The sequence below is a fragment of the Betta splendens genome, chromosome 21 (assembly GCF_900634795.4).
Source record: "Betta splendens chromosome 21, fBetSpl5.4, whole genome shotgun sequence".
Taxonomy (NCBI): Eukaryota; Metazoa; Chordata; class Actinopteri; order Anabantiformes; family Osphronemidae; genus Betta; species Betta splendens.
This window is the reverse complement of record NC_040899.1, coordinates 12,351,474-12,378,756: the sequence shown is the minus strand read 5'-3', so window position 1 is coordinate 12,378,756 and position 27,283 is coordinate 12,351,474. Positions and strand designations below refer to the sequence as shown.

General features: G+C 43.7%; 2 protein-coding genes across 6 annotated transcripts; one reads left to right on the top strand and one right to left on the bottom strand.

The window, feature by feature from the left end:
* Positions 1 to 462: 462 nt before the first annotated feature.
* Positions 463 to 16,772, top strand: nxph2a (neurexophilin 2a). Of its 2 annotated transcripts, none has more exons than XM_029136422.3 (3): positions 463 to 983; positions 1,142 to 1,293; positions 13,982 to 16,772. In XM_029136422.3, the coding sequence occupies exons 2-3, from the start codon at positions 1,249 to 1,251 to the stop codon at positions 14,726 to 14,728; spliced, it is 792 nt and encodes a 263-aa protein (XP_028992255.1). In that variant the 5' UTR covers positions 463 to 983; positions 1,142 to 1,248; the 3' UTR covers positions 14,729 to 16,772. The 2 variants fall into 2 exon arrangements, with proteins under 2 accessions (XP_028992255.1, XP_028992254.1); XM_029136421.3 differs by having other exon boundaries at positions 464 to 1,002.
* Positions 16,773 to 18,303: 1,531 nt separating this feature from the next.
* spopla (speckle type BTB/POZ protein like a) lies at positions 18,304 to 26,912 on the bottom strand. Of its 4 annotated transcripts, none has more exons than XM_029136417.3 (12): positions 26,732 to 26,912; positions 25,577 to 25,656; positions 24,176 to 24,293; positions 23,799 to 23,920; positions 23,320 to 23,471; positions 23,085 to 23,212; positions 22,179 to 22,356; positions 21,647 to 21,702; positions 21,336 to 21,458; positions 20,381 to 20,523; positions 20,230 to 20,283; positions 18,304 to 19,741 (listed from the first exon to the last, which is right to left on the bottom strand). In XM_029136417.3, exons 3-12 carry the CDS (start codon positions 24,251 to 24,253, stop codon positions 19,597 to 19,599), a joined length of 1,179 nt encoding a protein of 392 aa, XP_028992250.1. In that variant the 5' UTR covers positions 24,254 to 24,293; positions 25,577 to 25,656; positions 26,732 to 26,912; the 3' UTR covers positions 18,304 to 19,596. The 4 variants fall into 4 exon arrangements, with proteins under 4 accessions (XP_028992250.1, XP_028992251.1, XP_028992252.1 ...); XM_029136418.3 differs by having other exon boundaries at positions 25,577 to 25,653; XM_029136419.3 differs by lacking the exon at positions 26,732 to 26,912 and adding an exon at positions 26,248 to 26,725.
* Between the last annotated feature and the right edge of the window lie 371 nt (positions 26,913 to 27,283).

Sequence of the window (27,283 nt, the reverse complement as noted above, 5' to 3'; positions counted from 1 at the left end):
GTGACGCTTACAGTGAGAGACCTGTGGCTGTGACCACATGATGGTGCCAAAGTCACGTAGATCCTAAAGTGCAGTTGGATCTTATGAAGCTCTTTCTCTTAGTGAGGCCAATATTTGACCTTTTGCTGTGTACATGGCCACTGTGTCACCAAGGATTGCTGTGTCAGCATGTGCTGAAACAAATAAATGTTTCACACCGCTGTGATTTTACCTGCCTCCTGCAAAGAGGGCGATGCTTGTAAACAGAACCCATTACTCTGGTTATTGATTTGAAAGAAATTGTGGTTTCAGTTTTGTCCATAATCTAGTTCTTCTATTTTACTGTACTTCAATATGATCTCACGAGGCGCAGAACCGCGCTGGGCCCGCTTGTGCTCATCCACCGGTTTCCCCTTTTTATTCGCCCAGTCGTCGGCGCCGCGCGGAACCGCTGAACAACAGAAAACGCCCGGGCGAGATTAACATTTAAAGGGTTAAACGCGGACGCGTCGCCGAGCGAAACGCGATAACGGTGACATCAGGGCTCTTAGTTGTCTCCTACACGCGCAGAGTAAGATAACTCGGCGCAGACGCGCGTCGACCTTGTAGCCTCCAGACGCGCGGCGCAGGATTTTGCGCACTGAAGTCGAGCTGAGGGGAGCGCACAGCGGGCGCGCGTGCGGGCGGCTGTCTTGACTGCCTCTGGGATACGGGCTCACTTGGCTGTACTTCACCGAGCGCCTCCACATCTTATTACTGACGTTTCCCCGGATTAAGTAGGCTAAGCGCGGGCCGCCGTTCATTTCGCTGTGTCTCGACGCGCAACTTAGAGGAGCGTCGCCGCAACTGAGCCGCGTTTGAAGAGAAAACAAAGAGTCCCAGCTGCTCGGGGAGAATTCTCACAACATCCCGACACACGGAGACGTTCTGAGGGGATTTAAGGACTCTTTGCTATAAATGGATTGAACGAGGATGATTCCAGCCGTCGCGCCCGAATAAGTGAGGTATAGCCTTTTCTATTCGGTAAGGCAAAGTTTATTCTGTTTCTTTTTGCAACAATGCCATTCAAACGGCGCGTCTTTGGGGCTCGTCGCGACCAGTCTGCCTTTAAAGTGGTTTAACGCCGTGAATCTCTCCCCCCCCCTCCCGCTTTTCCTCGCAGGCGATCACAGCGATGCTTCAGCGGCACGCGCGTCTGCCCCTCTCCAAATCTTCCAGAGAGGATTTAAGCCGCGCTCATCTTGAATAAGTCGAGAGAAGTCGTTGACGATGAGCGCCCTGCGAACCCTGCTGTTTCTGTTCCTCCTGCACCAGGTAAGGACGGACGCGGCCGAGCGCGAGCGGGCAAAAGTGCGCGCGGAGGATTTGGGAAGAAAACTTGCCGGAAGCGAAATTACGCGCGTTCCGTTGGTTATTACGCTGCAAGAAATCCGTCACGCTCCACTTTGTATTTATTATACGTGTACAGATCTTAACGATAAGTTATGCATAGTTCGTGCCGTATGGGGTTTTTCAGTCACCACATGGCGACAAATGACAATTTAATAAATTCCTGGCATGAAATTACCGCTGACACGCTCATCACACGCGCAGTCGTCGCCGCCGGTCATTCAGCTCAACAGACAATAACGCTGTTTCTACGTTACGTGAACTTGGAGGCTGTTTGTCCTAATGAACGTGAATTTTTAATGCCTCGACACCGGTGCACACGCTGTGATTCATTTCATTTCGCCAATCTATAAAAATATTTCACAATGAAGAATAATACATGGCCGTGGCTCATTTTGCACGCCTCACGTCAGCTTTGTCAATAACCATAACATATTTATTATGCAGCGTGCGCTCAGCTTTTAATGGCACCGTAATAAACTAATTAGTCCTGTGGAGGACTGGATTTTCTGAAGCACTCAAAAATGTATATGTGGAGAAAATACGATTACAATAATATATGAAAACGTGTTCTTCAGTGAAGAGTCACTAATCAAGTCAGTAATCTCTGACCGTGGAGTAGTGTTTTTATTAAATCAGGACTTTGCTTATGGTTAAAAATCACTAATGACTGCACAAAGCCAACAGCCTCTCTATTTATTCAGCTATATCACATGCATAGCGACCATTCAAAAATATGTTCTCACTTCCACATATGAATAAAATTGAACCTCACAGTTGAAGCCCTAACCTCTCGCGAAAGTGCGTAAGATTGAGGCCGGGATGAAAGAAATAAAATGACAACTTAGAACAATAGGGTGAAAATTGCAGGACTCACAGGTTTTCAAAGCCTGTGCCGCTTCGTCTTTATAACTTCAACAATGTGATGAAATCATAAGTCCCTGTGAATACACCAGAAATTATTCAGTATTTACCAGAGATTTATTGTTCTAAGCTTCTGGACATAATCTTTCCACGGTCTAATTCTGTTTTTATTACAGGAATAAGCTCGACAAAGAAAGATCATAAGCTTTAGGAATAATATAAAGGTCTTTTTCTGCTTTTTTTAACAGCTTCTGATATTGTCCCCAGTAAAATACAGTGTGGGTTTTATCACGATCATCCTTGCGTCGCAGACTCTCGTCATGATCAGCCCTAAACAGAAAATGCCATGTGATTGAAGACGTTTTTCATATCTGCGCTATCCTCAAAGAGGGCTTCTTTAAAGATAGCCTTGAACTGTGCAGATGCAGCCGCAAAGTGCTGCCTGCTCTGGCTGCTGTTGTAATCAGCCTTGTGCCTGTTGGGAGCTCTGCCTCTGTGGGGGGGGGGGGGGGGGGGGGGGGGGGGGGGGGGGGGGGATGGGGCTGCATCCCCTGAGACATTCTCTTCATATGCCTCGGTGGTTTCCCTCCCAGTAGACCCACTGCTGTCTGACTGGGGACGTACTGGCCCTCTGCAATGTCTACCTCTGCATGGTAAAGAATAGCAGGGGGCGCATGTTAAAAGTATATAATATGCACACACTTTCTTTTTATATGCACTACGCGCTTAGACGATGTGGCAAGGTCATATTTGGACCTAGGGGCGTCCGATGATCACAGGAGAATCTCGGAAAACGAACAACAACCAGGGTTTGTGGCAGTGGCCGAATCCTCCACGAGCAGAAACTGAATCGCCAACACTTTCGGCCGTCTCATACCTCCAGACTCACATGCACACAGACACGGGACATGAATCAAACATTGAAAATGCAACCCTCAGTCCCAGCATCTGTGCTGCACCCCAGGGACAAATAAGAGGGTCAAAGCCATCCTGGGAGAACCCATTCTTCCCCATGACATCTGCTGCAGTGATCCTCTGTGCCATGACAGCAGAACAATGTAGATGAAGATAAAACATACTTGAGTGCCTTGCTCTCCGCCATCTCCCGTTTACCCTGTCTCCGATCCAAATATTGGATACGGGGGACGTGTGTGTGTGTGTGTGTGTGTGTGTGTGTGTGTGTGTGTGTGTGTGTGTGTGTGTGTGTGTGTGTGTGTGTGTGTGTGTTTTGCAGCACTGCTTGGGATTACGTGTGAGAAGATGTTGACAAAGTCTATTACGCCTCTGTGTCTTATTGCCAGGGTGGGAGCTCTTTGATAATATTACGTCATGGCGGAGCATCTGTGGAGCCTTTGCTATGGAATGTGTGGCGGCATGGTGCGTTTGCGTGAACACCGGTAAACGGGGATGGAGTTGCGTTGGCGAGAGGGCGTGGCGCATTCAAGAGGACGCTTAGCTGGTTACTTCCTCCGGATCGGCTGAACGCTGGGAGTTCGTGTGCAGCGACTCCAAGGATTACGAGTTACTGCTTACAGGATCTGTCCCTAATTTCAACACTTACTCATAAACATTTTTTAGCAGCTTTCCCATCATTTAGTCTAGAGCATCTCAAGAGGAGCAGAGCGAGGGGTGTGAATTTGATTGGGTTCACTTTCAGCCTCCCCCACTCCGCAGTGAGACAGTGAGGTTCTACTCAAAGTCAAAAAGAGCTGTGGCAAGGACAACAGTTTCATCCCTGTCTTCATAACAAAACACAAATTCTACATAAATTCCCTCTCTGAGGGCTCTTTAACCCATCTCCCCTTCCCCATGCTCAATTAGGCCCGCGTTTATTATTTATTTATTGTATATTTAAAGGCAACTAACACTGGGAAGTGTTATAAAATGTACAGTGCGGGGATTAGGAGCAGCGCTTTAATCTCACGCTTCTGATAATACTGCATGGGCTGATTGATTAGTTTTTCAGGAAGCTTATGTCAGAAAAACCTAATCCGTCTTTGGATTGTGCCAGCCTTGTAAGGTTTGCCGCGCTGCCACTTTATCATGGCGGCGAATTACAGAGCTGCTGGGCTGTGATAAGGTCCTCGTCTCTTTTACAGGCCCCACCGCCCGACTCCAGGCCCCCTCCACCACCCCCCACCCCCCACTTTCCCTCTGGACAATAAAAAAAAAAAAAAAAATGTGTTTATATTCTTCACATCCTTGCTCTGCCTGGTCCTCACATCAACCTCTCGTAGGATTTGCCTTGTAAAAGAGAGAGAGAGAGGGGGAAAAGCGAGTGCAACTTAAGTCTTCACAAACCCACCAGAGAAATTGGGTGGGGAGCAGGATAAAAAAAAAAAAGTCACGCAGGCCAGCTGAAATTTCTGTGGCGGTGATTAAACATGAATTGACAGTGTGAAGGGGGCCTTGTATGCATGTGCAGCCTTCCTGGAATCATTCTGGAGCTTACATGCTGCTGATGTGTATCTATACTCATATTGGGGTCACAATCTTTCCAGCCAGAAGGCTTGACTAGATAATCCCTCATAAACAATACCGTCTGTGGCATTTGCAGTCCTCCGCCCGTGTGTTGTCCCCGACCCGCCAAGGAAAGGTTGTTCCTGTTAAATCCCTCAAATGTATCTTGCAGCCACTACAGGTTGTATTGACCGCATTGAGCCGTCCCTCCTTCCAATCATCAATCATAATTGCGTGCTCGCCAGCAATAAATCCGCGATAAAGGTCCCCGAAATGGAGAGAGAGAGGCGTCTAATGATTGAGAGGTGTGTCGCAGGAGTCGTTTGTGTAGGCAGCGAGTCCGGGTGAACTATTAAACAAGCCCAGGAATCACGACGAGCGCTTTCTGCAGCATTTGAAGTGTTTAGGATGAAGTGGAGCTGAGCGCAGGAAACATTACGCCTAATACCAGTTCCCCGCTCTCCGGCCGCCGCTATGAATTTTGATGGGCGCCGCGGAGCCCGAGGCGGCGTCGGATCCGGAGGCTGCGCCGCCTTGCAGCAGCGTCGCCATTACGGCTCTGCGGGGTCACGAGCACCAGCCGCTCTGCGGCGCGCGACGCTGGTGTTTAGCATAAAAAAAAAAAAAAAAAAAAAAAACTAAACGTGCGCGAGCGTGACCGGATGTCATTTCCAGAACTGTCCTGGCTTTTTATTTTGGTTCTACCCGACGTTGCGCGGCAGCTGTAAGGCCGTTGCTTTCCTGTTTATTGCGCGGCTCCGCGGCTCCTCATAAGCCGCGTAATCACGCGGAGCCATAACTCTCGCAGGCGCTGCGGCAAAGTTGCCGGTTTCCGCCGCTTTCATATTCTGACACATAAAGTTTTTAATTACCACCTGGTTGGTTCTTGGGGAAGGCAATCACACTTTGTGTCAAAGCTCAGGAAAATGATTGACCTCTTTAATTAAAACCGCATTGCTTTCCTGTAAAAGGCAAGGTGTGACAGCTTTAGAATAAGTACAATAAATCTCCATTTTGATTATTCCCAGTTTTGCATTTCCCCCCCTGCTTGTGGGGTTTGAGCCTTTTCTTTCCAGCTTGTCATTTTCAGCCCTAACAAAGCGCTGTCAGCTCCCCTCTGTCTTTGTATATTTCCTGTGAAGTACCTGTCTTCAGAGCTAGTCGGAGAAAAAGGAAGCGGCGTCTCTCCAGCTCTTGTTTCTTCTTCAAAGGGAGCTGTTTCTGTGAAATCAGTCACAGCGCAATCTGCTCCGAGAACAGAAACATTTGCTCTGTCAAATTCGGCGGACGCGCGCTCCAGCGAATCAAGCGAAAACATTTTGGAATTAAACATTCGTATCGTTCGCCGCGCAGATGTGAAGGGAAGTTGTCAATAACACACACACAAAAAAAGAAAGCTCAGGGAGAGAAGCGTTTAAATGACGTCTAACAAAGATGAAAGGAAAAAAACCCAAAACAGAGCCCTGAAGTATTAATCTGTGAACGCGCCAACTCTCGCCAAGTATTAGCCGAGGAGTTTTACAAGCCTGTGAACGACTGCTGCACAAAGTAGGTGTTAAAAACTGGCCAAGAGAATGATAATTACACCGAGTCCAGTGCGATTTGCGGCATTATCCTCCTGAATCCGCGCTATCAGACAAGCCGGGGTGTGCTTCAGGTGTCAGGAGCCAGCGCTGGAGATGGCGCTTTGACCACGTAAGGGGATTATGAAACTGATGATGCGTTGAAAGGTAACGCCTGTCTAAAAGTGAAGCGTTCAGGGCTTTGCTGCTGTCACATGTGGCAGGTGCTGAGATAACACAAGTATCCAGATTACCTGGTGGCTCCTGTCCCAGAGCCACTCACTCACTTCTTCTTCTTCTTCTTCTTCTTCTTCTTCTTCTTCTTCTTCTACTTCTTCTTCTTCTTTTTCTTCTCTCTTGGTGGGATCTTAGTTAGCGCTTTCCGAACACCTGACATCGTCGCTGCATTTAAATGTTGCCACACTGCACTCGCTAACACCCCACTTTCTGTTTTCTGGGCCTTGTCACAGGTGTGGGTGGAAAAATGAAACGAGAATAATCTCCTAAGCAGTAAATTCACAAACCGTCAGCAAGGTGAAATATGAAAATTGTGAACGCGCAATATTGATAAAATACATCAATTTAAATATTGAATTCATCCTGGTGGATTGAATACATGCTCTGATGTTGGTTTCAGCTTTGGGAAGAGGAATCCACACCGTTTACTTATTTATGAAAGTGAGTAATGGCACTAGAAGACCAACATACTGTTTGATGACCAGGCTGTGATGCTGACACTGTGTCACCTGCTGTCAGTGCCGTTTTCTATAAGCTGTGGTTGGTTTTCGTGACCTTGATGTTTTAACACAAAGTCAAAAATGCATTTCTGCCATATGGCAGTGATGGAAAGTACAGATGCAACACATACAGTACATTTGGCAAAATCACTAATATTCAGTTCTGACCAACACAGGAAATGCATCACACTGTAGTTGCTATGTAACTAAGACCAGGTGACTGTGTAGATGTGATGTTCTTGATTAAACCGCTACAAGACCGAGACACTGACACTCACCACGAACCAGACGCCAAATGTCAGCAAGGTCGGCGCTAGCCGCGCTATAATTCCTCCTAATTTGTTCCGTTTGTCGGAAAACACCGAAGCACCTTTCCTCCAGTTGCGTGTTGGCAGCCTCCACGCCACGGGAGAGGTAATTGTGTTTGATTTGCACAGTTTAGTAGCTCGCTTCCTGTAGGGAGACGCGCGCGCGGCGAACGCCTCGGCGCCGAGTCGCGCAGAAACGGCGAAACAATTAGGAGCCCGCGAAAGTCTGAAGGTGAGGCGTCGTCTCAGTCAGTGTCAGCTGCTGGCAGCAGACGAGAGGAGGAAATTGAGCAAGAATAGAAAAACACGAGTAATGACTCACATGATATGATTTATGCTAGCCACAGGAGGGTTAGGTTACGTGCTATAATTTTATGCTAATCACAAGAGGCGTGCAGCCTCGAGTGACTTCATGAGCTGCAGCAGATTATGTTTAGCCTCAACATGCATGCTGGAAAAAAAAAGCCCACACACTCATATCACAGTTTTAGTTAAATGCACAGGAGCGTCCTTTGACCCGGTCAAGGGCTGCGTTGTGTTTGTGTGGGAATGAAATGATCTGCGGTGACTCTGCAGTGCCGTGAAAACACGAGGTCATCTGCACATGTGCACCTTCTGCCCTGGGTCTGCGCCTCTTAGCTCGTTTAGAAGCTGGCAGCTGCTTCGTTGCATCCTGCTGTATGCATCCAAAGGCAGATGTTCTGTAGAAGAGGTCAAAGGTCACCATCAATTTAAAAAAAGCTGCAAATAGCAAATAATGAAGTACTACTCAACTAAAATATGGTAAACAAAAGACATTTACTCTACATCTTTACACGTTGTTTTTTTAGGTTAGCACAGCAGTCAGTGAATCATTGCACACATCAAAGAGCACTAAGTCTTGTTGTGCTGTGTATATAACTGGATAAATGTGTTATTGTAGTGAACCGAACTGATCATTCAGTAACATGAAAGAGCAGCTGTTAAGGAAGCGGGTGCATCACAGCAGCATATTGTTTCAAGTCATAATCTGTGCAGTCGCATGTATTATTATTATTTTTTTCTTCTCCTGTCAGTAAAACGCTCGATGAACATTTAAAACCCAGTGTACGCGATTATTATGCAGCGTGTTCTCGTGCACCGGAGCGGTTTGATGTTAATTTGAGCTCTAACGTCGCTCTGATAATGGACCGCTCCTCACCTGTCCGCCCGAAACGCCGGAGCATCTCGTGACACTGACGTGACGCAGGTTCTGTGGGTTTTTCCACAAAGAGTCTGAGATTTAAAAAATGAAAACATCACTTTCATGTTTCTTTTCTTATTTTAAGCTTTTCATCCTCTCCTCCCTGTCACCGTCAACACTTGCACAAAACGTTTACACAGTCAGACGCCGGTGGGGTGTAAATATAGGGACGTGGTGCTAGACTGAGTTTTCAGGCCCGAGAAAGCTGAAACAACAACACGTCAATTAATTTTTCAGAGCGATGCAATGTAAATATTGTCTGGCTGAGATGTAAAGGCTGCAATGAACAAATTCTCCTACCAGACTTTAATGGTAATAGTGATAATAACAGATAATCACGAGTCGAGATGATAAATGAAATCACATCGAAGCGGTAGAGTGTTTCATGCTCACAGAGGTCAGGTAATGGCCTAAAGGATTATATTAGAGGGGAGTGGATATGCTACACGCACACACACACACACACACACACACACACACACGCGCGCGCGCGCTAACCTCCTCCTCTGATTGTTAAGGTGCCCCCGGTGTGGATTTGCTGTTGCGATCCACCACAGCGCTGAAGCACCTGCCATGTGTTTCCCTCGACGGCCTCTGATTAAAAGTGATGGCTCTGGAGCGTGAGGCTGCTGCAGCGATCAGAGCACCAATCTATTCTTCGGCGGCGCGTGGACTCTCACTCGGCGCTGCCCGGCCGCCTCCAGGGCCTTCTGTCCTGGACGCGGCTCTGGGTGTGAATCATTACAAATGATATGCCCTGTAACGCCGGGGGGGAAGATGGCCGGGGAGCGGGCGCGGGGCGAGGGGAGGCTTTAATGCGAGCGGAGTGGCTGTCATGTCAGCCGCTCCAAAGCAAGAGCCCGCTGTCAGTCAGTCAGTCAGTCAGTCAGTCAGTCAGTCAGTCAGTCAGTCAGTCAGTCAGTCCAGCTCTAGCGGCAGCGGCTGAGCACCTCTAATACGACAAGTGCCGGGGAGGCGTTATGAAATAGCGAAGCAGGTATCATTTCCACGGGACGTCCAGGTTTTTACTACATAGAAGCGCATCAAGTTAATGAAGCTTCCGACATAGAAAATTAGCGGAGAAATGAATTGCACCACCAAAGTGGGGTCAATTTGCACAGATAAATCCATGAAGAACAGTGGAGTGCGTCATTGGAACTGCTCTGCTCGCACCGACGAGCAGGTTAATTGCCCATTTTGTTTATTGTGAGAAAGATGCCTGAAACCAATTTTCCCCAGATTCATATCCAAACCTTATGTGCTGGAAAAGAAAGGAGGAACCGACAGCAGATTCTGTTCGGCCCGTGGCTACGAGGAGCGACGCGGACGCTCTCGCAGAGCGAATCAGCCGATCTAGGATCGGCGCCGAGGCGACCGCTAGAGGTTCCCTCCCATCCCATCGCCGCCATCGGGAGCGGGGCTGCAGACGGGCCCCGCGGCCCAGAACCTATCATAGCACCAGCACAATGTCGCCAGCTGCTCGCCGCAAATGCGCTTTAACGGCATCTCTTCAGATGATCCGAAAGCCAGATGTCACTGGCTTCTTAATAACTTTCTAGAGGCTAGTTCTGGTCACTGTGGCAATTACCTTTATGTCAGGCCTCTAAAAGATATGTCTGCCCACGGGACAAGCAGGCAGCCAGCGCCGCAATACTCATTACAGATGAATGTTGAGCCTGATTCATTCTGACTGCGTGTGGCTCGCCGCGGCTCAGGCCACCGTCAGGACCCAAGTTCCGCCACCTCTGCACTGTATTGATTGACTCGCCGTTGAAATCGAGCCTAACAGTTGGACGAGGCCCTGGCAGATCGTCGACCCACTCGGAATCAAGAGCGGGCGCCTCGGATGCGCTTCGGGACAGGTGGTAAAAGAACGACGATGAAGTGGAACGGCTTATTAACTAAGACAACGGGCTGGAGAAGTACAGGTCATCACCCAACGCTGCCTTAACTATAAATAACGCTTTTACATGTGTTTTAACAGCCTGTCAGTGGCAGCTGAGACCAGTGTGAGCACCGTAATGAAGCTCTGGAGGACGCTCCCATAAAACATCACAAAATCATACTTGTGACGACCTTATTACACCATGAAATATGTTGTTTGACTGAACTAGCAACAAATATGTTCTACCTTTATCTTTTAACCATTATTAACTAATACAGTCCCAAACTGAAATAATCGTCCCTCAGGTCACGCACGTCATTTACTGTAACATGGCCTTTTATTTGCAGTTTGATCTGATATTTTATCAAACTGTATCGATTAAAATGACACGTTCACGGCAATTTATGTATGACTAAAAGTGTCAATTTTCAACTTCTGCCCGTTTCCCTGGACGAATTCCCACACTTGACAGAAGCTCAGCATCACATGCAGCGTTTCAGCCGCTGATGTTCCAGTGTGACGCGTGTAAATAACAGCTATGCAACACATGTCACCAAAGTGATGATGAGCGCCTTCTGTAGCTGCCCGTCTTTGTTCGGGACGCACCGGAAGGCGAGCGCACAATGATGTTTGTCTCCAGTCACACCGCCTCGCGCCGTTGGAATGAGCTCTGGTGTTTTCAGCTCCATAAGTCTGCAGTTATTATCATAATAATGTCTTGTTTCAAGTCGCCCTGAAACGCCTCTAGCACGGCAGCGCCGATTAGGAAATCTTAATTAAGCTTTTGTAGATTCTCCTTCATCAGACCTTGCCTCCCCCCCCCCCCTCACCCTGTTCCTGTTACATAGGAAAACTTGAATTCGCCTAGTGTGTTTTTAAGAGACATCACTTCTGCCTAAATGAACAAAATGTGTGCGTGCGCCAAGGTGCAGCGCGTGTGCGACAGCGGGAAGAAGCCAAAGCCTGCGTGTCAGTGCGAGCTTTCAAGTTCCCACAGCTCCGGCTCTCTCGGGGCGTTTAAGTATTAGATATCCTTCCGCTGATCCCCTTGTTGTCACGGCAATTTCCCCAGTTGCTCATCATGCTTAAACCGCTCCCTCATTTCCATGATAATCATCCCATACAAAGCTCACCTGAGAATTACGCCCAGAGACAAGCTGGGGTTTCACCTGCGAGGCGGCGCGGCGCGGCAGCTAATGCGTAACAGGTACAGCGGCTCGGGCTGCTGGGGGGACGCGCGCCGGGGCCCAGGCCGGTTCACGGCGGCGAAGGATCACTGCCGCCGGAACCCCCGCGGTGCCGCAGGTTTTATGTCAGGCATCGGCGCTGTTGTCAAAGAGCTCGCACGGGGTACGACTAAGTGGTGAAAGCAGTGGGGAACGCTGCCACTGGAATTGGTTTATTAAACGGCTGCGGATGCGATGAGGTTCACAGAGGGACTTTATTACAGTGTTGCCTCATTCATCCATGTTTACAGGGAGCAACTGTCTTAATTAAGTAGTGTGAGGGCTGATGGATGGGCCAGACTCACTGTCCGTGGTGGACGCATCGATTTCACATTACACAGCCAGGTAGCCATAAACCCCTCTTTGGTATTTTAAGGTTTTTCCAACGCCTGCGACATAAACAGTGAAGTTATAATTATCTTATTTTTGCACGCCATGACATTCTGTTTATAGCGCGTTTGCAATTTGAATACTTCACATTATGAGAAATGTGAGTGTGACAAAACAAATGCTGCAGCTTTGTACACGTGTGCCTGGGTGAAGCTTACAGCTAAATTATAATTGGTCTGGAAGTGGCACGCAGCAGCTCAGTGAGAACTCAAACAGCCGCTGCTCCGTGCTTTCAACATCTGCTTCTCTCCGTGATCCCTGGAACCGGGCCCTAGGAAAGCCGCTACTGCTAATTACTGCTAAAACTAGCAAAAGCTCATTGCTGTGAATTATTAAGGCTTTATCTGGAGTGGACCAGGAATCGCTCCTGAAGCTAAAGAGACTTTGAGGTACAAGCAGGGATCATAGTTCATTGCAGCGCGCGGATTAGCACTTAGCTCATACTTTAGCGAGCCGCAGCGGAATCCTTTTTTTTTTTTTTTTTTTGCATTGTTGGGATCCATTTTAAGTCAAAGTTCACGGGCTTAATCTATCTGAGAATAGCACAGCAGATCCGAGGCCAGCTCATGTTTAGGCCAGGGGATTTTCATTGCCATGTAATCTGACAAGTGGTTATAAAATATTAGCGGCTTTATGCAAATGTGAGCCCTGGTAAAGCTCATCACCGTATCCAGAATAATTCCCTTAAAAATTTCTGTTCTCTCACCTTCCTCTTGATTATTTGATTCTAAATTGTAAAAGTACATATTATTTACTGTATAATTTTCTCTGTGATCCAAGTAGCTCAATTACACAATTCTCAAACAACAGTTTGAATCAGGCTTGACGTCCAAGAAAAGACTTGGACACACACACACACACACACACACACACACACACACACACACACACACACACACACACACACACACACACACACACACACACACACACACACACAGTAAGTCAAATGGATTAAGTGGATATTGTGCTATTACTTATTACTATTACTTATTACTGAACAACAAACCAGTTTTGTTAAACTGCCATTTAAATAATGAAATAATAACGGAACACATATTGTTAAGGTATAAACTGAATCGTCCAAATATTATGAAGTTGACACCAACAGCCAGTTAGTTTAGTCGCGGATAAAGACTTGAAAATCTTCTTTTGGCCCCAAGAATTACACCAACTCATCGGAAGTTTTCTAAATCCATTTAAAGCCCCTTTAAAACCTTCACGCTAACTGTCTACAGGCTTCAGCTACTGCAGCGTAAACAAGAGTGTGAACAACTCTGAGCAGGGAAGTGAGCACATGCAGCAACACTATTTAATAGCTTCCTCCTGTGAAGAACCCTGACGGCATCATTGTCTCAGCTGTGCACTTACGTTTGTAGATGTGTTACCGTCACATTTTTTTTGATAATCAGTTGCTACTTTCATGATTAAAACAGTGAGTGCTGCATTAACTATGTAGTAGAACTAGAAAATGTACTGCATTTGCAAAGACATTTCATAACCTTTGGGCTATTTTGTGCAAATCACTTGAAGGCTGGCAGCTTGATTCATTTTATTGTACCAAAGGATGAAGTGGCCATTCTAACCCTGTTTTTGCATTTCCAAAAAAGTGACATAAGGCTGAGCAGCGTTCTGATTGAAGTGCAGCATCTTTTTGAAGTACTTCAGTGAAGTTTCAGTTGGCAAACAAAATATTCCCCCAAGGGTACCTTGCTGTGTTTCAGCGTTTCTTAGCGTAAATCCCAACTTTAATCTTCTGTGCAGAAGTGCTGCCGTTTTTACAGTGCAATCACAGTGTGGACCGCGCTGCTGTATTTAACGCTAGATTGACCGCGGATGTCACACGTCGCTTCACCTGAACTGTCTCTGCATCGGTGTTATTTGTACATCGTGCTCCTGTTCTATCTAAAATTGCATTGCCGTTGCCTGACATCTACGTGTGCTCTGCTTCCTCCGAAGGTCGCATGCAGGAAGGTGCACGGAGGAGCCACGGAGCTCATCGAGTGGGCGGACGCTAACAATGAACAGAAGATTTCTCCCACGGGGGCCAGTCCGCGGATCCTCAACCCTCTGCGTTTGTTTGCCAAGGGCTCCCCCGGGTTCAAGAGCAGCATGAGGGAAATAACGTATTTACAGGACATGGAGGACTTCTGGGACTGGTTATCTAACCAGACAGATGTTCAAGTTGCCCAGGCCAGAACTAAACGCCGGCCCATCGTCAAGACTGGCAAGTTCAAAAAGATGTTCGGGTGGGGGGACTTCCACTCCAACATCAAGACTGTAAAGCTCAACGTGCTGATCACGGGGAAGATCGTGGACCACGGGAACGGCACGTTCAGCGTTTACTTCCGCCACAACTCCACGGGTCTGGGGAACGTGTCGGTGAGCCTGGTGCCCCCCTCCAAGGTGGTGGAGTTCGAGATCGCCCAGCAGACCACGCTGGAGACCAAAGACACCAAGTCGTTCAACTGTCGCATAGAGTACGAGAAGACGGACCGCAACAAGAAGACGTCCCTGTGCGGCTACGACCCGTCCAAGATGTGCTACCAGGAGCAGATGCAGAGCCACGTGTCCTGGCTGTGCTCGAAACCCTTCAAAGTCATCTGCATCTACATAGGCTTTTACAGTGTAGACTATAAACTGGTGCAGAAGGTTTGCCCTGACTACAACTACCACAGTGACACACCTTACTCCTCCACAGGATGACCCAGCTGCCGCCAATAAAACAAGCATCCGACCTTTTGTTTTACCTTCGAGTAGAGATGTCAACTTCTAAGCCCCTTGTCCCGAAACACCTACCGGTTCCCTCTGAGTTGCAGACGAGCGTAGACATGGAACACCTGGGATAGTCATAGGTGTCCAGGGACTCGGTTTTAGGAGTTGACTCGGGATTCAGAGCTAGCTATCAACTCGGGGTGACTCCTCCTCATCACAACAGCACATGTTCTCTGTAAACAACTGGAATAATTAGCCTCTCATCCAGATGTTTCCCTCAAGGCCAGGCCACGGGCGTGCAAACCTCCGAGAGAGGGGGGGGGAGTGGGGTTCTGCCAGTGCCGCGTCGACTCCAGCATTGTCAAACAATTCCCTCACCTCATTTACACAGTCACTTATGAGATGAAACAAGAAAAGACTTTCAATCATGTTAATAATTGCACCATCAGGACATTTGAATTGCTATTCAATAAGGCATAAAATTAAATATTCCCCATTTGAAACATTACCGCGTTTTGACTGATTAGTCAAAGCGACCTGTTCATTGCCTTCGAAGTGGAGCTAACATCCATTTATACCTGTTAACAGAACACAGGCAGGACAGTGTCTGTTGTTTCGGATTAGTTTGATTAATGTTTTTTTTTTTCAGGCAGCTCTGAATAATTAATACAACTCATCTCTGTTATCACTCTCAAATAAAGTGAAGTGATTCATTAAACCTAAACTCTAGCGTCGCCGGACAAAATGAATTGTCCCAAAAACCCTGATCCAACAGCAACCTGGGAGCATGATCGTAAATCACCACACGTATGTACCTACTGTGGCGCCGGCTCGAGAGCAAACCGGCCGCCGGCTTGTTTGCTCCTTAAAACGCGTCGGTTCCCTGCTACTATCATAAGGCATGTGTACGCTAAACTAGCCTGAAATGCAGCATCTGTGTTTGCAGGATGCACTTTGAGGCATAAGCCTGCCAAGCGAGCCCACAGTGGATTAATGTGTCAAGGGAGGCAGGGGGAGGGGAAGCGATAATTGCAGGACAGGTGGATTTAGTGAGTCTGGCAGACAATTATCAGCACTTTGTCATGGTCTTGCCACAAGCCCTGACATTACCTGCCTTTAATAGGCTTTAATTAGCCTGGGAAATTTCATTTACCTAAGACCAAGAGTGGAAAAACCGAAAGCAGTAAAAAAAAAAAAGCAAAAGTACAGAATCCGAGTGGAATTTTAATGAGAAGTGGGACTAGTAAGTTTTAAAATGTCAGACATTTCCCTATTGTACAGCAGACTTAAAATGACTAGCTTTGTGTGGGTGAACGTGGAGAACATCCAGTCTTGTAGTAAATGGTGTAATGTGCTTTGATTTAGCGATCACTAAAACATTTCTGAAACCCTCCGACAGATAATTCGCTGTAAATGGTGTTGTTTGCACACATGCAGGGTTTTTAGGGTAGGGCACATGCAACGGACTAACCAAGCCCGTTACTTCTGACAGCTCCTTTTGCTGTAACGTCACGTCCTTCCTCACTGGCTGTACAGTAAAAAAACCCTGTCACGTCACACGCGTGGAGAAGACTACGATAAGTAAATACTTAAGTCTGAGTTGATCTGTGTTGTTTTATTTCTACTCCTTTGTGTAAATGCTGTGTATTAACGTGTAGCTCTAAAACTTCAATGTATTTAATTCTGGCTTCAGAGTAAACAATGTCAACTTATTCTCATTTTTCCAGAGAACTATATCAATCAAATATACTGTTCCTCCTTTTTGGTGTTTGTTAATCGATATCATGTAGATAAATGTCATGATTATTGCAGAGATTTCCATTTTTGTAATCCTTGCAGTGTACCTCTTTTGATTTCCTGCTTGCTTACTCTTGTTTGACCTGTTTCCCCCCCGTAGAACACCGCTGTGTCTGTAGTGTGAGAACAAATGCTCATTTTGGATTTCAGAGGGGGCTCCCATTGTCAAAATGAAACTGTAAAGGTTAAACCTAGGTCGTTTTATGGCATTAAACCTTATTTGAACTTGCTTACGGAACACTCCCGAGTCAGGTCCTGTCTGTCGGTGCTGACGCTCGTCTTATTTCATTCCTACAAGGACTCCTCCACAGTGTAAACACACCATTTTAAGAGGTACATTTCAGTGGAGCTTTTTAATGGGCAATAAATCTGTGTCCACAGGCGTGGATGATACCAGAGGTACACCTCAGGGAGCACATCCATTTTGCTGTGGCCATCAGGGACAGGGGTCTTTTCATTCGCTTCCATTACTCTTATCTGATCAGGATGAGGCACCCACTCTAGGCGTCACTGCTGTCGTGCTGTACACATCCAAATCCTGGGTAAACTAAGAGGCATGTTATCACGGTTTTATTATAAAGAGTCATATCAATAAGGAACTATAATAATACAATTTGTCAGGTAATTGTCTTATAGGATATTTTGGTATATAAAAAAAAACATTTACCTTTTATCAGTCAGGCGATGATTGGATTGAATATTACAGTATGAATTTTAAGTAATCATTAATGTTAAATGCCAGTTTATGTTGCTTCTTTCCACAATTACCAATGGAAAAGTCAAATTATTTTCTGAGCCAAACATTCCAGTCCACAAATACTCTCTCTGGCTACAATGTGTTTTTCTCAGCTGCATTTGACAAGTTGCTGACCCTACGTTCTTTTTTTCTTTTCAAGTACATTTTGGAAAACAAAAGAAAATGTATTTAAGAAGATGAGACTAGAGGGAAATAAAGTAGTTAAAAGCATTTTACAGTTTATCACAAAATACCTCTGGGGACGTAGCGGGCGCGACAGATTAAGTGTCTCCTTTGTCTCAATCTGTCACTGCTTTATGAATGCCAGGGCACTCTTCTCTAATACACAGCTCGTTCTACACACTCACAAGACAAAGACTGAACAAGGCCGTATTTAAATATCTAAATGCCTGGCCCAGATGCCCATCCGCCGCTTATGTAAGCCTATGTGATCCAAGCCATGGAACACATTTCTGATTTTGAATACGCCACTGCAGGCATCCTCCCTTTCAGACGTTACAATTGGTAGAAGAAAGTGGAGGAAGATAAAAGGTTGGAGAGTCGTCCTAAAGCAGAGATGCTATCAGGTCACTTCCTAGGATCTGTGCTGAGAGGGGCGGACGAGGATCAGCAAGCTGCTGGTGATGTCTCTGTTGCAGCAGGAAACATCAGCCTCTTGTTCGCTTTAATTACAGCTTGTGCCAAATCATTCGCACAAGACGGAAAGAATCATGTCTTACATTCAACGTAAAAGGCTGAACAACAAACATTCAGTATGTTAAAGGTTTTCTTTTGATCATCTACGTGTTCTTTTCCGATAGTTCCACCACCTCAGTGTCTGTATCCACCAACGTCACCGTGTTTAAGAAGTGTGGCTAATGATCACTCTTCATCCCACCAAAGTCACCTGTCACACTGAAATGACCAACCGCCATTTTAAACAGAAAATAAACCTGGGCCACATGAGACTGCTGGAAAATGTTTTAATGGGTTAATGCAGGCATTCTTGCAGACAACTTCCATTTTTTGCTGCCAACCAAAAAAAAAAAAAAAAAAAAAAAAAAGTCAACGAAATGCTGAATGATGAGTAACATCCTGGAAAAGTGACGCTACTCTAAATTTTCAAAATCTTCTGAAGTGTCTGTCACATCACACTACATACAAGACGGACTGGATAAACATGACAACCCCCCTCCCCATTCGGACACAGAATAAAATTGCCAGTAGAGGTGATGCTCAGCATCCTACAAATATCCAAGCATGTTAGAGGAATTTTTTTTGCACATACTTTCTGCACAAATGTCACATAATTGCAGAAAATAAATTGTTAAAAAATTGGTACTTGGACACTTTCTTTGACAATAACATGACCATGCATCTGTCTCTCCACTTTTAGTTAACCACAATATATTGAGAATATATATTTGCAAGTTGGCAATAAAGAAAAACAAAATTCTCAAAATTGAATCTAACAGTTCACAGATGTATGATCTGGATTATGTCATTCAAATGGGAGAGTAAATATTTCCATATACCTCCATGTTTTTATATACAGTATTGGGGCCAAGGTACAGAAACGTTTCCATGTTTACATCTATTTTTAGGATTGACACTGGATCTTTATAATGGCAGATTACTTTTTTCCCCCCACAAATACGCAATAGAACAGACTTTCTTGTACACTGGTTTTCTGAAGATGGTTCAACTGTCATTTACATAGAAATGGTGCCATCAATATGGGGCATACACATCTTTTAAAAAGTGTAAAGAACTGACCTTGCACTGAAAGTGTTCATGCTTTTTAATGTCTAGTCACAAAACAGGCTAAACATTACAAATATATAATATTTCCCATTTAGTTAAACCTTTGTTACGTTCCTATAGAACTCCATATCAAAATGACTATTCATGGGAACTAGTGCAACCTGGAGGAGGCCTGGTCTTTGTGACAAGGCAGGCACAGAGTAAAATAGACAAAGTACTCTAGGGAAGCTCCAGAGCAATGGCAGATATATTAAGGCCATTTTTAAAATTACAGGAGAAAACACAGTAGCAGATAGCTTGACTTGCTACCCAGGCTGAACAGATTTCAGTAGGGGAAGCAAAGCAAACGAGCATGATCGACCAAACCAACCCCCCTCCCCCCAATCCATTGATGCGAGTCGTCCATGTGCCAGCCTCCCCACATTCCCTGCCAGAAAGCTCCACTGTTTGTTATTCAAGTGTGTTCAGTTTTGGTGGAAATAATAGTGTTACCCTCCCTAGTCCTTCCTTTGTAAACCCATGATTCACACCTCCAGTAAAGTCCTGGGGCACAGTCAGGCAGTCAGGACTGTTTTAGACGCTTTCTGGGAAGACCAAAGGGTGGGCACTGTGCTGAAGCCAGAGCGCGGAAGGCCTCTGCTACCAAGTGAGGATGGGATTGGATCATTGACTTCCAGCCTGCAGTCTCCATTATATCTGTAGCATGACTGTAAGCATAGGCAAAATGAAGTTAACGCTCAGACGCAAGAATGTGCACATTAAAAATCAATAAACATAAATGAGGTCGTAATGACAAAGCTCAAGTTTCACTGTAAACTGGAAAAGGCCCATTAGTGATTTCTGTGTCTATACAGGTTGAAGGCAGGATTAGAATGTCTTCATGTGTGGGAAAACGGGAGGCAAGATCAACATTTCAAGGTGTCCCACCATAACACACACTTCATTTAAAAAGGAAAACTGCCCATAGCAACCACCTCCCTTTCTTTTTAACATTCTACAAATATTCCATTTCCAAGGTTTATGCAGGTATGAGTCTATTAATAACTTGGATACAAAGATATGGAGCTTCAAACTGAAAAGGCAAATAGCACTCTGTCTGCCATTGCTAAAACAATGAATTCTAATGCATCTGGTTGGGGAAAGAGATAAGAGTGTGTTATTAATCTTGTGTCACATATATCAGCTAATTACATACTTGCTATTCCAGTTCTTTCCATCTTTACAGCCCAGCTGTCTCAGGACACTGCACCTATGGCAAGGAGATAAAAAGGTAAGCATTCAGGGCTGGTAAACAGAAATGGCAGCAGGAATTTATCACTGGAGGTTTTTTTTTCAGCAATACTTGCCTGTTGATAAAATCTATGGCTTGTGCTTTGAGCTGCTCGGCACTGTGCAAGTCTGCAAGGATAAGGGTGTCGGCCACATTCTCAACTGAAAGGCTGTTGCACAACGCCTCTTCACACATGACCTTTAAACGCTCTAGAGCATACTGGGGTGGAGGGGGGGGCACAAAAAGCAGAGGTTACATCCTGGATGCAGTGTGGTTGACCATGGGATGAGGTTTTAAGTGTGAATAAAAGCTACAGGTGCAATGAGGAGGAAATAATTAGCAGAATCCAAAACACAAACACACACTAAGCAGACGTATGGCTATCTTCTTCTTCACTTGCGTTTTGCTGATTTATTTATGTATTGCAGGCAAGCTAACAAATAACAAGGTTTAAAACCTACTGTACCACATCAAACCTTTATTTAAATATTTTAGTCCGTTTTACTAACTTGTTTACTATTGAGGAATAAAACATGAAAAAATACTGTACCATGTGCAAAATGTTTCTAGAAATAATAATGAATTATTAGTCACATTATTATTTATTATTATATTTAGAAGATGGTGTTAGGACAGCAAGACATGATAATGCTTCAAGCTGTAGTGTCTTGGCCCAAAACACCTCAGGAAGTTGTCAGATATTAAACATTTTTGCCTGAGCCAAATGATTGACAGCAGAAGTAAAAGCAGTCAAAGAAAACTGGAAGTTGTGATATAATTTAAATATGGGCACAGCAACTCAAATATCAGAGATCCTCAAGATAAACTGTTGTGTAGCAACGAGCTCAAGTCCAACTAGGGATTTGTCAGGATCCGTCTGTTTGTGCAACTCACAAACTAAGCCAATCTGCTGAAGAGAAGGTCTGAGAGCCTAATTTATAGGCGAGTAACATTCTGCTATCAAATTAAATGATAGACAGACGTTTATTAAAATAATAAATAAGACAAGTGTCTGCTGCTTAGATACTTACTTTATCTGCAGCTGCCAGCAAATTATCTGCCATCTTTTCCAGATTTGGGGCCTTTCCTGTATAGATGAAGCCCATCATTTCCTTAAAGACTTCTGGGTCTACGTCACTTATGTCAACACGGTTCTGCAAAAATGAGGAGTCAGGTTTCTTTAGATTCATTAAATTTATAAAAAAGGTGAAGAGATAAGATTATGATATTCATCAAAACATGTGTGTCATTGTGTCAAGAGTCATTAATAAAACTACTGGTCATGTTTTTATTTGCAGGCACATACATGTCTAATACTGTGACAAAAACAGTTACAGCTTACCTTTTTACTTTCTTCCATTTCATGTTCAAACATTGCATTGAAGACTGGTGACCTTGCTGAAAAAAAAATAAAACTATGACTCAAAAGACTAGTATATTAATATCAATCGTAGCAAACCCAACAAGTATGCACTTGTGACAAAGCCTTGAGAGCACAGTTATAAAAAGTCTGCAACACATTTATAGTGAACAGATCCAAAATACTGCTAAATCCACAAAGCTGCTACTTTGTCAGCATTTCCACTTGACTACTGCAGCTGCCACCATCTCTAATGGAGACGAGCTGGAGAGGAGGGCAGCCTCTCAATCTCCTGAATCCTAAAACTGGGTCAAGCAGGGCCAAGCAGGGGCAGAGCGGAGCAGAACTAGGCAGCTACAAATCAAGGCAGGAGTGTAGAGCATCTGTAGCCTTAACAGGTGATTCAGGAGCCTGTCCAGCATTAACTACAGACACATGCGTCTTGCTGGACCATTTTGAGGGATTCTCTATCGATTACTGCTTTCTAAATTTCTGGTGGTCACACTGATCTTACCCGCAAGGATGGATTTATGGGCTTTGAACTCCTGTCCTCCCACATAGAGGCTGCAGTCTGTGAAGCGTGAACACTCCCACAGGTTTCCCAGGTCATCAGAGAGCTGACACTCCGGTACCTTCAGCATGTTCATGTTTGACTGTCCCGAAATGTTAACGGAGTCCTGGACAACACTTACCTGTAGCAGAGAGAAGGGAAGCATCAGGGCTGAACACCTCATCCAATTTAGCAGCAAATTTAATTAACTTTGCAGAGACACCTAATTGACTAGAAAAGGCATTTTGATTTTAATATGAATGTAATTTGTTTATCAAAGTGCCAATTCCCTGAAATTGTTGAATCTTTTGGAACCACTTGTCGGCGACGCTGTCTACCCTGACACAATTAAGCCAAATGCATTTAAGCCAAAATTCCCTGACACTTAATTTAACTTGTCCCTTGGACAAAAAAGACTTGGGAGACATTTATTATTCTTGACACGACACATTGAATTAAAATTTTGTGTGAATAAGCTTTATAGAAAATGATGGAAGATAGAGGTAACATTTCATTTTCTAACTAATGTTATTTGAATCAAATGCCACCAGTATACTTGTATTTAAATGGCACGACAACACTTCTGTAAATGCATCATGACAAGAATTAAGAGACCCTTGTGTTGATAACATAAAGGTTACATAAGGTGCATAAATGCATCAATAATGCAGTAATGTAATTTTGATACAAAATAAACAGTTGCAGAACAACAAAACTGCACCTCTGCAACAGTACTGGTAGACAGACACTAATGGAAAATTAGGCCACACATTTAAAAAAAAAAAAAAAAAAAAAAAAAAAAAAAAAAAGTTATTTTAGTTTTTATACAAAAGCAATGCAAGTCCAATTTGACAAAACAATAACCATTACCTCACAGAACAGGGTAAGCTTGTCATCTGGTAGGAGCCCGTTTGCTTCATCCAGGAGGAAATCTCTCCTTATGAATTTTTTGAAACCCCAGTCTTTACCTTGGACAAATCTATATGCTCTTTGGCTTTCTGCATTGACAGGAACAAAACACTCTTATCACCCCTGTGTTTACAAATGTTTTAAATGTTCATTAATGATGTAGAAATGAAAGTGGATTGTATTTATTTGGACTCACCCATTGCTTTTGTCTCCTCTCGTTTAGCATTCAATAAAGAAAACTTGAACTTTGCTCTTACTTCACTTTTTGGACAACTAACAAGAAGCAAATACAATGATAGATAATCTTTGCTTTCATCATCAAGTCCCTTTGGATTAACTCGCAGACACCTGAAAAGTAAACACTGCACATTAGTAACCTGAAGAAAAAAAAACTAAACCACAGAGCTGTAACTATTTTTATCACTTGACAAAACAGCACTGGGAAAATCTCTGAGGGAGGACCTCTCATTTGAGTTCCCACACTAAAAACAACAACTTTACAATAACATTTATGTTGAGGAAATGAAACTAGATGTGCCAAAGCTGCAAATGCAAGTCAAATGCATTTAAATAAAGGATGCAAACTCTTAGCTCCTCCACTCATTCATTAATGTCCCTTCAGAATTTTAATGAAAACAGAATAAACATACTTTCTGAAGAAATGCAAGTACTAACCATTTCATTTTGTCATTAGGACCAGAGGAGAAGGTTGAGCTCTTTAGCACTTCTCCCATTTCTTCTCTGCAAAAACTGAAGTTGTTTATGGTCCACATGTAGGAAAACTTCACTACTTTGACCTTGGAACCAAAAGAAACATAGAGAACCATTAGACCAAAGCACTACAAATAAAATACATTATCTACCTATATATTAAAATGACTTAGTGTAAAACGTTGCATCTTCTCAAAGTAAAAAAACAGAGCGTGTCCCAGAACTTTAACACAAAGAAACTGGTTAGCAAGTCACATCTATAACCTAATTTGCCCCACAACAGTACCATATTCATCACCGTCAGGTTTAGAAAGTTAAATCATGTTCTATGATGCACGTACCTGTGTGTAACACCAGCTCTCTGCCACAGGTCCACTTGACATCTCCCCAGGAGGAGGAGGGGTCGGAACCCGTGACATCGCTGGCTTAGGGGTACCACTCACTCACGTCCTTAAAGCTCTAGTTCATCCAAGAAAAGAAGTTGCATTATTTCTACACAAAACAACAGCCGCCAGTACAAAGATGGCTCTCTAACAGGGTGCTATCTGACAGTTCCTGCAGACCCAGAAGTGTACTTAATGTGAGCAGACAGAGAGAGGTAAATGCTTTTCTCTGCAATTATGTTAAACTCAGTACTTACTGAAATATAAAATGTTTTCATGTTTGACAATTCCCGATGTGGTGATATAAATTCCGACAAGTTACCATTCACATCAGAAGTAAAACACATCAAAAGTGAAACAAGAAAAAGACTGTGGTGATACATTTTAAGAAGACATATTTGGACAGTTTGTCTGCAGCTGACCCATTTAGGGAAAACAATTCATTCAATGTCATCACCTTTTGTAAACCTCAGACTAAAAGGATTTGTAAATGAATGAGCTGGGTATTGCATACAAAACATGTACAGGAAAAAAAAAGAGACTGAATTAAAGCTACATAGTGTAATAAAGAGAAAGGCAAATCAACATCAGTCCTCAGGTGCCACAAATACTGTGGAAAGAATTACATTTGCAGCTTGGGGAAAAAAATGCATTTCCCTGGAAGGAAACAATGCCAACCTGAAGTGAATATTTTGCCAAATTACTGAACTAACAGGAATGGTTTATTTTCAATGTGGCAGAAATCCATATTATATGAAAATTTCATAAAAACTGACTTGCATTTGAAAGTGTTTTATATTCCTTCTTCAACTGGAAATGCCTATTTGAGTGTAAGCACATTTCATTTTATCTTTCACACTAAGTGAAGTTCATATCAAAGCCTCTAAACCCCTGTCATCACTATGATCAAGCCATCTTACACCAAGGTATTTTCACTTTTTGAAAAGGGTATATAACCTTGGACAGGCAAGCTAAATATTTTAATGACTGTCAAATAAGGATATGTTTTTTTTCTTGTTTATTTGAACATATTTCTGCAAACCTGTACACACTGGTTGATGCTGGTTTAGGTGTATCTGTATCAAGTGATTATTCCTCCTTACTCCTTTAACTTTTTATAGCACACACAGATACACACACAGATATATACATATATTTAAAATGTCATATGGGCTTATGAGGGGACATTTGATGTCTTAGTGTGTTGATGTTATATTTAAACCCATCTACATGAAGACTATTACTTACATACAAGTTCAAGTGTTTTACAGAACAAACTGCAGGCACACTGAGCTATAATGGCTAAACAAAAACTTAAATCATTCAGCATAACCACTGAAGCTAAAATAACCTCATCACCTCTTGAATGGTTGAAATGTAGAAAGATGGATCTTTAAGTGGTCACAGGATCCTTCATGACCCCATCTTCATGTCCCCTTCTAGCAAAAAACAGAATAGGCCTTGGAATTTGGAATTTAAATAAATCTAATGCTAATAAGCTTCAGATTGATATACAAATAATGACACTGTTAGCAAAAATAAACCAGACTTGCCATACTTGTCACAGACAAAGTAACTTAACTGGAGACGCTCTTGTTAATTGGATGCATCAAAAACTCAGAGGTTAGTCAGCACTTACCAAGCCAAGAAGTCAGTTAGTTAAATTGCAAACTTAGCTTTCAACTTTACTAGCCTAACACGTTAGCTGAATTCCTACTAACTCGCCATCATTACTATAGAACCCGTGCTACCCGGAAAGGCTTCTAGCTAGCTGTTCTGCATGATCTAGTTAATAGATGATCATATCTTGGTGAGCTTAATGTCTAACATTAGCCTATATGCTATTAAAAAATGGAAGCGGATGTGAATACTAAAATCGATATCACTAGGAAGCAACAGCTCAATGTTAGCGTAACATCAGCTGAGTGTCAACATCAATTTCCAAACATCACTTCAGCACTTCACATTTAATCGTCTTTTAATTTTAAAGGTTGAGCTAAATGTAACTTCAAATAGACCTAAGAACTTACCAGAACATCAAGACTTCCCTAATCTGTTAAACGTGAGCAGCACGCATTTAGCTAACACAGCTATGTTCTCACTAGCAACATTAATGTCAACTTAGCTTTAGCCTTAGACCGCAGGAGAAGCTAACTGATCAGCTAGCCTAAATAGAAAACAAGATCATTGCACTTGTTCACATCACATTAGACACTACTACGCAGACTAAGACTGACAATAGCCACGACCCTCCCCCGTTCAAAAATACAGTCGTTCGTGAAATCTCACGTTAGCTTGGTAAAGTAGCCTGTAAAGACAACAAATTACCCGGTATTAGCTAAACAAAAGGCCTTCATCTATTTGTGCGACAAGATGCTAACCAGCCTAGCTAACGCAAACCCGGCTCGGTACGATCGGCTGGTGGGAAAACAACGGCGGCTAACTAGCAACGAGCCAAGCTAATCTCTGCACTGATGCTCATAAAAAGTTTAAAAACAGACACTGACGGCGTACCTTGCAATTTCATACTTCCATGTATATAGGATAACGCATATAGCTTTGTGTCACACTCGCTCCTTTCACCTCTGTTACTTTTAAGGCTTTTTAACTGAGTATCTTCACAGGGGTTCTTTGTCTAATTTATATCTGTGCTAGCTTACATCTGTCTAGCTGGCTGGTAGCTTAACAGGCTAGAAAATATATCGGCTGCGCATGCGCGTGAATAACGTCCTGCCCTGTCAGATTTATAATAATAATAATAATAATAATAATAATAATAATAATAATAATAATAATAATAATAATAATAATAATAATAATAATAAACGCATGTGTACGTCACATAACCTAGAATTATGGAATAGAAATAATTACAAAGTCAAGTATACTATGCTAAACGTGGTGTATTGCTATCAACTTAGTTTGTTGGATGTATTATGCAAGTAAATAGTAAATAAACAAATGTTAAAGCGAGTATATCATATTTGTTGTTCTGTTTGGCTCCCTTTCGTTTCTTTCTGACTAACTGTGTTAAAAGCATTTAAAAAGTAGGCAAACCAGTTACCC

What these genes read in the sequence shown, in the direction of transcription:
- spopla (XM_029136417.3), bottom strand. Translation starts at nt 24,253, where the DNA reads ATGTCACGGGTTCCGACCCCTCCTCCTCCTGGGGAGATGTCAAGTGGA. An exon ending in CCTAATGACAAAATGAAATG is followed by an intron (nt 23,472 to 23,798) that starts GTTAGTACTTGC and finishes TTTACTTTTCAG; the next exon opens with GTGTCTGCGAGTTAATCCAA. An exon ending in AGCTTACCCTGTTCTGTGAG is followed by an intron (nt 22,357 to 23,084) that starts GTAATGGTTATT and finishes TCTCTGCTACAG; the next exon opens with GTAAGTGTTGTCCAGGACTC.
- nxph2a (XM_029136422.3), top strand. Translation starts at nt 1,249, where the DNA reads ATGAGCGCCCTGCGAACCCTGCTGTTTCTGTTCCTCCTGCACCAG. An exon ending in TTCTGTTCCTCCTGCACCAG is followed by an intron (nt 1,294 to 13,981) that starts GTAAGGACGGAC and finishes CTTCCTCCGAAG; the next exon opens with GTCGCATGCAGGAAGGTGCA.